General features: G+C 41.8%; 1 protein-coding gene across 2 annotated transcripts in view; it reads left to right on the forward strand.

Moving 5' to 3' along the window:
• LOC146831328 (kinesin-like protein KIF20A) overlaps positions 1-13,257 on the forward strand; it is a 445,700-nt gene that overhangs the window by 402,881 nt on the left and 29,562 nt on the right. For both annotated transcript variants that reach the window (XM_085605605.1, XM_085605604.1), the window contains 2 exons: positions 7,688-7,784; positions 9,117-9,227. In XM_085605605.1, coding sequence (XP_085461731.1) covers positions 7,688-7,784; positions 9,117-9,227 — 208 coding nt within the window. The remainder of the gene's footprint in view (positions 1-7,687; positions 7,785-9,116; positions 9,228-13,257) is intronic.

The following is a 13,257-nucleotide window of genomic DNA, read 5'->3' on the forward strand; positions in this document are numbered from 1 at the left end:
CTCGTGGCCCAGGCAAAGCCCCCAGTTATCGATGGGCCGCTGCATATAGGATTTCATCTGCCGTTTTCGGGGTTACCACTGGAAGTTCCATGCTGTTCCTGCCGGAGGTGTCCAAATCAGTGCCCCAAGACCCTTTCACGGAACATGATCCCGCTTCAGATGGGGAACAACCCGTCCGGGCGATCTCGTCCACCGCCTACACTGCCGCCGCTCTTTCCTGCTCCGTTGGTGAGGAACTCAGTTTCTTTACCCTTAAGCGGTCCGATCTATGCTGTGACTGCTGCCTGGGTCCATGGCACCCAGTTGACTAACAGATCTTTGGTGACAATGTAGGGTTCTCCGTATGATATGTCTCTAGCCAATCCCAGGCCTCCTTGAGGTCAGCACAGAAATGGGTCTTTCTATCCAGTGTAATGGGGAGTCAGGCCGGGAACATAAGGGAGTACTGAAGGCCTGCCTCCCTGAGCGCTCTCTTCAACTCCAAGAACGAGGCACGTTTCCGTTGGGCTTCCAGGTTGTAATCCAGGAACATAGAGACTTTAGCATTATTTACCTCCAAGGGGCCATTTGTATGGGCCCTCTGCAACTAGATGTCTCTGTCCCTATAATGCAGTAGTCGGGCCATCACTGGCCTCAGGGGCGGACCGGCACCGGGGGACGAGTCTGTACCCAGTGTGCTCTTTCCAGAGAGTACAACTGCATCAGGGCCCTCGGGCCACCATGTCTCTGAGCCAAGGCTCCAAGTAGGCCTCCATGTTCCAGTCCTCGACCCCCTTCAGCAGGCCCAGAATCTGTATGTTATTCCAGCAACTACGACCTTCTCAGTCTTCCACTCAGGGCTCCAGGATCTGGACCCTGTCGTTGTGCTCCTCCACCTGCAGTGTTAAAGCCTTTTGCGCCGGGGAAAGTTCCCCGAGCCTCAACACCCCCCACCTTCACCCTTTTATTCAAATTTTGATGCTCTGCTTGAAGGAGCCCAAGGCCCACCGACACCGTACTGATATCCTAATGAAGCGTAATTTTCGTGTCCGAAAAAGCCTCCAGTATCTTAGACAATTGCTGCTGGAAGGAATCCGTGCTCTGGAGGGGCTCATGGCCGCCTAAGCTTGTTTCTGCAGGTCCTCCTCATGCTCTGGGGCATTCCCGGTATGCTTCAGCCTCATTTTTCCCCTCTCTTGCCACTCCAGCAGGCATTCAGCATGCCCGGGATCATGCGACAGATTTCCACGGGCACACCCCAACCAGGTCCAGGGGTCTGCTCCTGCACCCCCGCCCCCCCAGGCACACGCAGTTTGCTACCGGGGTCTGCTTATAAAGTATAGTGCCCCCTGTGTTCCCAGTTTGGTTGCCCCAGTTCCAACAGCGCTCATCGTGTGGGGGCCCCCCCTCTCAGCTCGCTACAGCCAAACAGTATTACCTTCTATATATGATAAATGGGCTCAGGCTCAGATTGTTACTATCGCCCCATATGGCACCTCTCCAATAGCTGGTTTCTCAGACCACTTGGAGCACCAGGCATGCAGGCGTTGTTTCGGCGTGCTTCCTTGGCCTGCCTTGGGGCCAGCCAGACCGTCACCTGGCACTCTTGTGTGTGCCTCTGTGCCCAGCTCCTCCTCACGGCCCTGCTTCTCTCTTCCCTCACTCTCGGAGGAATCATCCCGGGGGGGCCCAGTCGGGCCTCTCCACCCCAGTACTGCAACTCCAGGAGCCTGGGGTCTACGCGCCTTCTGAAGCCTTCCGGTACACCCTCCAGTGCAGTTTGTGGGCAGTGTCTCAGTGTATGGGGGTGTCACATATATGACAGTCTCTCGCTCAGGGGCCCCACTTGCACATAATCCGTCTGGGCGTCTGCTCCTCACCGGGCCTGCCAGAGGCACCGTGGTTCTTAAATCCGTAGCTGGCAGGGGCCTCGTCAGCACACCTCACCCCCAGCGGTCGCACTCATCGTTCGACGGCTACCTCGACAGGGGCCTAGTCCTCGCCCCTCACAGTTGTTCCTCACCGCCCCTCCAGGCCGTGCAATGTTCCGTTTTGGTGCCCACCGGGCTCTGCACCACTCCAAATTCCTCTCACATGTGCCGCGGCAAGGGTCAGCCAGCGGCTCCGGCTCCGACTGCCAACATCTCACTGCGGTCCCGGGCAGGCCTCTCTCAGGAGTCACCGCTTCGCCCAGCACTCCATACCGAGGCTCAGCCAGCTATCTGGGCTGCCCTCTCCATGCCGGCAACGGCCACGGCCTCCCCCGCCACAGTGGTGTTGGACCACTGGGCTCCAGGACGCCAGCCCGGTCAGTGCAGGCTATTCAGACTGCTCCATGCCCAAATATGCGCCGGATAAGTGGCGGGCCGGTGGGGAGCACTTCTTCACACGTGCACCATCTTTGGTTGGCACGCCACGCCCCCCTTCCACCTATCGCTCATAATGCTCAACGCAATGTCATGTATAAAGACAATGTTTGGTTGTATATGACAAAAATGCCAATAAAGTTTGTTTTGAAAAAAAGTGATACTGAGAATCCTCATGCATGATGAATGAGGCTAGTTTTCAAAGAAAAACCACACAACGTTTATGCAGCATCTAAGTAGGTAAAAGGTCAGCACCAAAACCTGTTATGTAGAACAATAGTAGGATAAAATATAGGTAAAAAGTTGTGTAACTACCTATGCCTATATTGGGGCTCATTGGGGTTCATAACAAAGTCCAGGACAAGTTTAAAACAAGGTAGCAATTTTATAATTCTATGACACCACGTAGGATAATAATATTCACTATCTCTCCTTACTTCTTGCCATCCTCAGGAGTAAGCCGGATGATGTACTCCTGAGTTATACAGTCACATGTACATAATATTGTGTATAGCACCAGCTCACTATTTATTCACTAGTACACTTTGTGCTGTGCCATTACTGAACAGGAGTACCTTACCTTGCTATTTGTATTGCTGAATTCTTGCTTTTATAAATGGGTCATTATTTTCAGCTGAAATGGAAAATAAATGCAATAAACACATAAACAAACCTTACTTGTAAGAAGGATTTTTTTTTAAACTGTTGCCCTGGTAGTCCAGAGCTATGCATCCATTTGAAACTGTTCTGTATTAAGTTGTCCTCTTTTTATCATGCATGAAGTACACAAACAGAAAGCCTTAATATTACACATATGACCACTACAAAGGGGGGTGAATGGGGCAATTCGGCGCCAGTCTCCCCAATTTTATAACTATGGATGAGCGCCAGTACAGACTACAAGGACAGAGGTGGACTCTGTTTCCTGCACTCGGGAAGAATCAACAATAGACATATGATTATCTACTTACCTGGATTGAAACTCGAATATGATTTAGCATTTAGGACCATCATATACTAGAGGCTGACCCAAACTTTTGACAACCCTTTAGAAGTCGTAGGGTGACTTGAACCCGGAGATGAAACACGTGTTGGCTGATGTGACTAAATGAATAAAATGAAGTCTGCCTGAAAATAAGATAAAGACATGAAGATCATTTTGGATACAAATTTTTTGACACTCATGTGTATGTGCTCAGGGCCACCGTTTATATATTACACATGTGAATTCATAAACGGACAATTCTTCAGAACACATTTATTCTGGACTCAATTTGACCAATGGTTGTTTAATACACTTTGCCCTGGAAGAAAATCAGCCTTTATTGTGTTTAATTTGCAGCTCTGTTTTACACTTTCTTTATTTCCTTTCTTTACATCTTACTTTCTTTCTTTTTCCTTGTCTTTTTTCCAATCTTCTTTATTTTTCCTGCTTTCTTTCATTCTCTTGCTTTCTTTTATTCCCTGCCATATTTCCTTCCTTCTTTCTTTCCTTCCTCTTCCTTTTTTCTTTCTTTTGCTTTCTTTCCTTTATTTCTTTTCTTCCTTTACTTCTGTCTTGCTTTTTTCTGTTTACTTCTGTCTTGCTTTTTTACTTTTTGTATTCTATCTTCCTCCTTTCTTTCTTTCCCTCTTTCTATTTTGCTCTCTCCTTCCTTTCCCTCCTTTCTTTCGTTCTTTACTTTCCTTTTTTTCTTCCTTACCTCTTCCTCTGCCATTTCTTCTTTTTTCTTTACTTTTGCTTTCTTTTCTTTCTTTAATTCTTACTTTCTCTTTCATTATTTCGTTCCTCCTTTCTTTCTTTCATTCTGACTTTCGCTTTCCTTCTTTTTTTTTCTCTGCTTTTCTTTTTCATTTTTGTCCTTACTTTTTTTCTTTTTATGGCCTTTTTCCTTACTTCTCTGGCTGGTTCTTTCCTTCATTCCATCTTTCTTTACATTTCTTTTTTTCTTTCTTTATTTCTTTGCTTCTTTCATTTTCTATCATTCCTTCTTTCCTTCATTGCGTCCTATTCGTTCTCCCTTGTCTTTTTTCTTTCTTCTTTCTTTTCTTTTTCTTTCTTTACTTTAATTATTTCTTGCTCTTGCCTTCTTTCTTGCCTTCTTTGTTCCACCTTTCCGTTCCCTCCTTTCCTTTTTTTTCTTCCTTCCGTGTTAGCCAAGACCTTTTCATTTTGCTTAGGTTATGTGTATGATATAGAGTTTGGGGGGGAATTTTAGATACACTTAATCCATTTGTCTGTGTTCGTCATTCGCATTTTTCTCCAACCCACTCAGGCATGCATCAAGGAGCACCATCCCACTTCAGCCAATGGCTGAGTTCACTGGGCATGCTGCTGTTTCCCCATGTACACATCCACACAAAGTAGTTCCCTTCAGTGCCAGTGAGGACAGTGGTAATGTGTTCCATTTTTTTTTTTTTTTTTAGACCAATAAACATTTTTGCCTCTGTTATTATTATTTTTTGGATTGGTGAACACCGGCCAGCGACCCAACAATACATTTTTGCAAAAATCATAACAAAACCAGAATTGCCAAAAAGCTGGCAGACAGTACCAATCATAATGGCTTTGCCAATGCTTGTTAAATACTGCGTATCGCCCTGGAGCGGAACATTTAAATTTATTGAATCTCCTAATAATACTTCGAACAGTAGGCCACCTGCAACTTCGGCTTGCAGTACCTTTGCTTTCGGGCCTTCACCCTAACTCATGCATCTCACTGGCCACTGTAGTCAGCTGCCGGGTCAATATACTTCAAAGTTCACAACTCCCAAGCCGCCTCTGTCCAAAGGTCCCATAGCTTCTCCTGGTGCCACCCTCTTTCTCCTCTATCCCAAGATGACTACAGAGCGCAAAGTATTGAGTTGCATGGATAACTCTTTCAATTAGTATGGGTAGTGTTGCAAAATGACACGGAAGATGCGGGAATACTAATATTTTAGCAAAGACCACTTGCTCACTCGACCAATGCAGGGTTTCCAAATTGATCTCAGAAGGGATGATCCCTGAAGGACCTAGCTTCTAAAAACACAGTACTTGAGGCATCATACCGGGGCTCAGCAAATTTGTTCTTATGTACGACATATCTCCAAATGGAATGTATGTTGGAAACAAAATCTTTTTAGTGTAGCAAATTTTTCTTTTGCTTCAAAAAATGGGTTAAATGTGCTGCCTTTACAAATTCCACTGGAGCCACATTAAAACAACTGGTTAACATCAACTTGACTATTAACAATAAGTCAATGTTCTAGATACCATCTATTCAGTTTAATGGGTAATCACTGGCTGTTTTGTAGCATAATCTTGAGTAGCCACCATCTACTAGTGATTTCTCCCTGGTATACTAATATCTGACACTGTTTTGACCCTGGGTGGAACTGATCTCAAGTTTCCTCGCAGAATAGCACCCATTTGTTACATCCTTGCCTGCTACCTTCGAAAAGACTTGGTACACCAACATCCTAGCAAGACGGGAATCCCTTCCAGTCTGTAAGGCGACCAAACATTTTGCAGCTCCAGCACCTGGCAGCTGCTTTCTTGTTTGGCGGTCCACGTAACTCGGCGCACATTTTCGAAAGCATTGCTTGAGCCTTAAATTCCTTTTGGAATTATCATATGCATGCTGTTCAATGGGGTACAAGTTACTTGGCTATAGCCAGCAGCGCTGGAACCCTTTTCAGGGAGGGGGTGGGGTGCTGCATTCAATGGTACATCACTGAAGTCATAGGGGTTGTGATCCAAGTGTTGCACAAAGGACAAGTATTGGAAATGAGCCACACCCAATCAAAAGGTGAGTGGTGAGGATGTGGTATGCAGTCTGTGGTGCATTTATAGCTCTCTGTCACCAATATATTACTAATGTGTTGTAGCGCACTGCCGTATGTGACCAGTACATTTTCCAAAGAGGTCACAAAATTAGAGCTGGCATGCAGTATTACAGCAAATATTTAACATTTACCCGTCACCAAGTAAAGTGCCTTGATTTCTTTTCATCCTATTATAATCTTTGTTTCCATCACACTTAAGAAATTGTAAAAAATTGCGTTATTTTTGCTTTCCTAACTGCTGACAAATCTAAAGGCATCTTTGTTGCTCATCCACCTTCTGAACTTTAGTCTGGCTATTTTGGGGTTGTCGTAGCACCCTTAATGCCCCTGCTTCCAGCGCCTATGCCTTTCAGAAACCAGCATTCTGAAAGCCAATACATCTTGCCCCTAGGATTGAGCTTTTGACATTTAAATGTTTGTTTGCTTGGGCATCACATATTCTTGATTATAAATGTAGTAGCAAAAAGTGGCTTTCGACCATCTTGGAATAGTAAATTCATAATAAAGAATTAAAAAAAAAAATCTTAAGTGGCTGCTGCTGCTTTTTCATACATTCATACACACGAAGGTAATGTTCGATTGCTTTTTGTTGTACTTTGAGAAACACTATTCCAAGATGGCTCTCCATGCATGCTATCTGTTGCAGCACAGATCATGCCAATGAAAGATCTTCCTTCAGAGAGTTCTTGATCAGCATTACGTTTGTGTCATTCTCCGCTTACTTTTATTTCCATTTAGAATAAATTTGCACAAATACTAGTTAATTTCCGGTTTATCCTTATTTGTTTTTGATGCACCACTTTATAAACGCTGCATTTTTCCAAATTAAATTTCAGTGCTAATATTTTCCAAATATCACAGATTGCTGTTTGTGGAATCCAGATTTTTGATCTCTTCCGTTGTTGCAGAGTTTTTGTCAAGCGTTTGTTACAAATTATTTTCTGAACAGTTTTTGCTGCAATGTGGCTACTACTGTTTGATCTGTGTGCATCTTCTAAATTATCAGGCCACGAAGTTTTAATTTAATTTCCCTTCGTGTTAGTTTTGAAAAACTTTCTGTTTGCATTTGTCGTTCTGTTCCACCACAATTCACCCCTAGGGAGTAACTTAGTTTTGTTCATGTGACACCTTTGTCAAAAGTCTAAGACACTAGAGGCTGAAGTGGCAACATTTTAACGAGGCGCTCTTTTTAAAAAAAAATATATATTTGATTGTAAATATATATCACATTTCCATTTGTAATGGTTTGATTGTTAAATCTGAGAATATTGTGCAACGTACGTGTGTGTATTGCCAATGTATACACAATTGCATACATAAGTGTAATATCTCGCATCTATATTCGAATGTTATTCCCATAGCAATTCATGCATTTCCTCCTGTTTATTGGATCCAAGTTAATTGCCTAAAAGTCATTTTTCAGACAAAACAGATTTGTTCTGTCATTTCTGAGCAAAGCAAATAAATGTATTTTTGAGATATGCGAATAAATGGTCTGTTTTTTTGTTTTGTAGGATAGAGAGAGGCGGATACTGGAATTGGAGATGGCCCTAAACCTTTGCAAAAAACCAGAAGAATTGTCATTCTTCAATTCAACAGAGATTGCAGCAAGTAGGACCTCACAGTTATTTTATTCTTCTACACTTTGAAGTGCTAATTAGTTGGGCTAGTTTTTTTACCAAAAATAATTCAGACCTTTGTGTTTTTAGGTGCACTAATAGTTAGTTTGCACGCAGAATACCCAAATTCAAAGAACAAGGATTTGAAGATTTTTTTCCCCCCAATTTCCCGAAATAACTGAATGATTTACATTTACATGTATGATACATTACTCTGCAGTTGTACTCTTAGGTAGTGACCAGGATAAAAAAACTGATCAGTTTTGGCTGGACAGAACGTGCAAAATGTTTGGAGCACCCTCAAAATAGTCATTTTTTTTTGATTTCACGTACATTTTGGCTGTCCATCCTTAAAACATGCTTTAAGGATATTGCTGCAAAAGTTAATACTGTGAACCCTTGAGGAAGGGCCACTTGGAGGCCTGAAACATGTCGGCAGTGATTTGTAGCTACTTGTGACATCGTTCTTAATGGTAAACCATAAAGAAGACTATTTTTTGCCTTTTAATAAACTCTTCCAATTGGTCATCATTTAATCTTGCATCTTCGTATGCTTCCGAACTGATTCCCAATAAGAGAACAGTTCTGTCAAAATGTTATGTACCAGTTGTCTTTTCAGTAGGGTTTGTGAGTTTCAGCAGAACTATTTATTTACAAGTTGGAAATTCATGTAAGCTGAGACGCGGTAGGCTTTCTGGTTTATTGGTGGCTCTTTTGGCATTAACCCAATTAGCTTATGTAAAATGATTTCATTAGTTAAAGAGCCTTCTTGAAACATGGCTGCTGGCTCACTTGCTGAATGTTTTTTTTTCTTCTTGGCCATTTTCTGTAAATTACAGTTTCATTGTTTTGTTAACTAATCTTTGAGATTTTCTACATGCCTAATACCTTGGGGAACCTCATCCCCAAACCCTGGTTCCTGCTTCCCCTAGTGCACTGCCTCCACCTGCTCTGGTTGTGCGGACATCATTAACGCCATACCCGCAACTCTAGAGCTCTCATACTCATTCATATGTTCTGTACATGAAGTAACATGGCATATTATAGTGTGTTTGGTTATTACTTACATTAGCATGTCAGATTGAGGGTTGGCATTTTAGGTAAATTGGCAGAGGTTGTTGGATAGGAGTGGTTCAGCACCTTTTGCCTAAGAGTGCAAGGCTACAAGGGCTAACACTCATTGACAGGGGTTTCCATCCCTTTACTTTGAGCCCTCCTGCAGTCGTTGCGGTGATAGCTTACCTGCCCAATAGAGTGGTTGTTAGTTGCTTTTCTCTTTCTCGGGGACATTTGCTACTTCATTATTTCTTTGTCTTTCTCACAGCCACCCCTTCCTCTAGCTCACTACAGCGCACCTTTTTCTCTTGTCCTCTCACCCCACCGGATCCACGGAACAGAGACGATGAAGATGAGGTTAATGCTTTTCAGGCTACAGGTAACTAAACATGTTATCCAAAGATGTTTATCAGCTATTTCTTGATTTGGGTTGTGATGTCTGCTGAGGAAAGGGTGGACTCTGTAGCTTGTCACAGTAGCCTGAATGTTCATTCTGGCTTGGGTATCCGTTATATTTCTGTAAAATATTGAGAGCAGTTGGCATGGGTTTGCTCAGGCAACACATTAGTATGCTGGCATACTACTTCTGTAACTTGATGGCCCTGGATTGACTGAACAGCTAGCTGGCAGTGGCTGGAGTTCTAGATGGAAAATGAATATAGCTATACACTAACCAAGAACAGAGATTCACACCTAATAATACAGAAGCTAAAATGCAGTTAATAATGAATTCCAATTTTTCAGTCTACGCAGACTTTCATCTGCCCCTGCAAGTCATCATTTTATCAACATATTTCACAAAGTAGCCTACTGCTCTCAAATCTTCACCAGTGAATACCAGACCCAGTGCCTTGGCAGGTACAGGTACCCGTACCCAGATTTACAAAGATGGCGTAACCTCTTCTGGCTTGCAACGATTCTGGGCAGGTACAGATTAGATGCATCTAACCACACATTTAACAATCACTCGATCTGTCCTTATTCGCTTACCATGGTCTCTTTAAATCAAGAACATTCAGAAGGAGATACCTGTTCCGTAGATTCCTTTCCCTAATTTGACTTGACAAAGGTGTACTTCTAATTAACATGGCAATACGCCTGGGCATTCATTATAAGACACAGATTTGGTGTTATGTTGATTAAAGGCAACCCAGTCTTTAGTCATCAAAAGTTACTTTTTGGATTTTGAAACTTATTATTTGAAATTCGAAACAAAATCTGACTTTTTTCATTGTTGCAACACATTAAGTGCTTCCAATGTTTCTTTTAAAAATGAGACCCAAAAGATTTTAAGAACAAGGGCCATTCTGTGTCACCTGCCAAATGACATACTTCCGTGAGCCCTTCCTTGTTCATTGCTTTCTCAGATACAAGGAAAGGTAGTGCAATCTCAACACCAATCACTGATTGTTTTGATAAGTTAAATTCCAGCCTAATATGACATTGTGGTAAATAATGTGGAAGATGGGTAAAGAAAACCCACAAAAAGCATTGCATAGCAATTTGTAAAACTAATTCAATAATCCACTTGGGAAGGCAGAATGGCAATAGGTAAAAGACAGCATTAACGTTAATATTATTGCTTTGAGAAAGGCAGAGTGGTGGGTGTTTTTGTTATTATATTTACCAGTTAGTGCATACATAGTTAAATAGAACTGTAACTGCAGTGGTGCTTGATTGTTTGATATCGCCACCTTTTTTCTCGTTCAAACACACAAGAAGTTGTATTTTACTGCCCTCTCTATGAAAAAGTCATACCCAATTGAAATCTTTTTGTATTCATTCATATACAAATACAGTTATGTTTGATTTCAAGGCATGTAAAGAACACTGAAAGCCCATAGCTGTGTAATGAAAAAGGATGGTATAGTCGTCGTACTGTAGCACAGGAGCACGGGAAAATTCCATGCTTGTGTGATGAAATTCTCATATCAACTTTATATAGGTAAAATAGGGATGCCAGAAGGCACCCCTATGTGGGTTCTTAGTGATGTCAAATGTACAGGACGAGAGTATATTCTGGCCTAACTTAATCTTGACCTGTGTATTGCTATATAAAGGTTGGCTACATAGGTCCAAATTAGATTGGACCTAAAATCTATCCAAGGAGTGTGAGCTGCCTTGCCGAAGGATTCTATTCATCTTAAATCTGATTTGGAAGATACTGGCTCTAAGTTAACTTTCAGCATTGGGATGTCTGCAGACTTATTATTGCTTCAGGATGCTCTTTTGATTATGAGCATGAAATACAGGAAAAACGTTTAAGGGGTTTATTACTTGAGGGAAGCATCATTGTTCTTCATTCTTTTATTTAAAAAATTGGGGGTGAAACCCATCAACGTGGTAAAAGTTTACACAGCCAAATCCGTGTCGGTAGCAACTTACGGGGCAGGCATATGGGGTTTTACTAACCCCTCAGCCGCCCAAACCATAGAGGACACTTTTTGGAAAACACTAGAAGGCTTCCCCCGTAAGCTGCTCCAATTTTATTGCCCATACAGCATTAGATGTCCCATATGTTACCAATACAATTAACCTGGCTCCAATCTTTTTGTGGCACTCTATCTGGAGAAGGGAATCCATTCATGTCACCCAAAAGCTAATTGAATATTGCCTATCTCTGGAAAATGCCCATAGGATCCCGTGGATCTCCTACATTAAATCCACTCTTTCTTATCTAGGCCTACAGCGTCTATTTGTTTCCCCTAATGACTGCTCCAACATCTCAAAACGGGAGATAAAATCCTGCTTCCTTAACAAAAGGGCCAATGCAAGATTGAAGACAAACTCCACAAAAGTATCGGTCAAATTATATTTTAGTGAGACCAATGGCACAGGAAGGGTCATCTTCATACTTATTTACTGTGACAAACTCACGTCCTAGATTCCTTTTAATCAGATTTTGACTGAATTTTATCCCTTGTATGTTGGCCCATCCAGCTGGAATTTATTCCATAAATGAATTACCATTTTGTCCTTGTGATGGTGTTTCCGTACAATCAAATAAAAAAAAAATATTTTGCAAATTTTATATGGAATTCCGGAAAAGATTTATATTGCCACTGATGTGTAAATACCATTTTAAACAATGTTGTGCAGCTATGTACTTTTTACAATCTTTGCTTCACCTCATAGTGTGTTTCTCTGTGGCGTCGTTTTTGATTCAATCATGAAAGATTAGGCAATTGCATACTATCGTAGAATGAATTTCAAATCTTTGTTTCTATTAGCTGGGTTTTTATCAACTGTCTCTTAACTGTGAATACTACAAACCTTTTTACTATTTTTAACTGGGTTTGTAAATAATTCTTTTTTGTATGGATGTTTACCTTTACTTTTATGATCTTATTATACAAGTATTGAATAAAGTGAATTGACTGACTGACCTTTAAACCATATTGGAATCCGGGTAGTACACATAAATAGAAACACAATGATTCAGTGAGATAAATTTAGATTTTGAAATTGCACTTTCATCCCAAAACATATTGAGAACAATCAAAATCACTTAAGGAAGCATTGGAAAACATGTGGGATCCACTGTTCATGTACAGTCTGCTCACAATGTATTAAACAATATATTGAACGTATCCCCTATTGAAAGTAGTGCAGACAGTCTAGTTGACTTTTCTGAATAAACATGTACATAATTATAATAGATTTTGTTAAATAGAACAAATGGTTAGCTAGAGGTTGTTGTCAAGAATCAATTCAGAATAAATATATTCCTATAGTTCAAACCATATAACAAACCAAAGTTTTAGCTTTGGGTTGTTGTATGATTGAATCAATTAAGCATTAATGGGTCAATGTGCCGACACCTCTATGCAGAAAGTTCTCCTAGTGCCATTTCTCTGGGAGTTTATTGAATGCATATAAAACCCAAAGTTGTGTGCGCTGGCTCAGAGTTCTGTGACTAGTGGGATCCACTTTGCATGGTCCCTGATTTGGCATGGCACAAGATGAAGGGTGGATAAGGCTTCCCCAGATTATGGAAGAGTATTGACTGCTTTCTTGTGGCTGGAGGGTAGAGGCCCAAACACTGAAGTGAAGAGGATGGAGACAGAGCTCCCCTTAGAAATCCAATGAGGGCCTTGTTAGCAAAGGGCTGCTCATTAGTTCCTCCTGAGCAGTGCCATTTGGTAAATGGTAGGGGTGAGAGGTGGGACAGCAGTTTCTTACAGTTTCTGTTAAAGGTGAAAAGGTTTCTAGGCAGGAACTGCCCTTTTTCCTATCCCCGATTACTGCTTCAGGAACCCGATGACCTCAGCTGCAGATATCTAACGCTTTATTGTGCTCTTGTTTTGGATACTTCTGCTTGGAGTTGGCATCCTTGCTACTTCCTGCTAGGGCGATTAGCTTGCACAAGGGTTGTGTCTGAGGAACAACCAGAAAATTACATGTGAAAG

Source organism: Triturus cristatus, chromosome 5_1, assembly GCF_964204655.1.
Source record: "Triturus cristatus chromosome 5_1, aTriCri1.1, whole genome shotgun sequence".
Taxonomy (NCBI): Eukaryota; Metazoa; Chordata; class Amphibia; order Caudata; family Salamandridae; genus Triturus; species Triturus cristatus.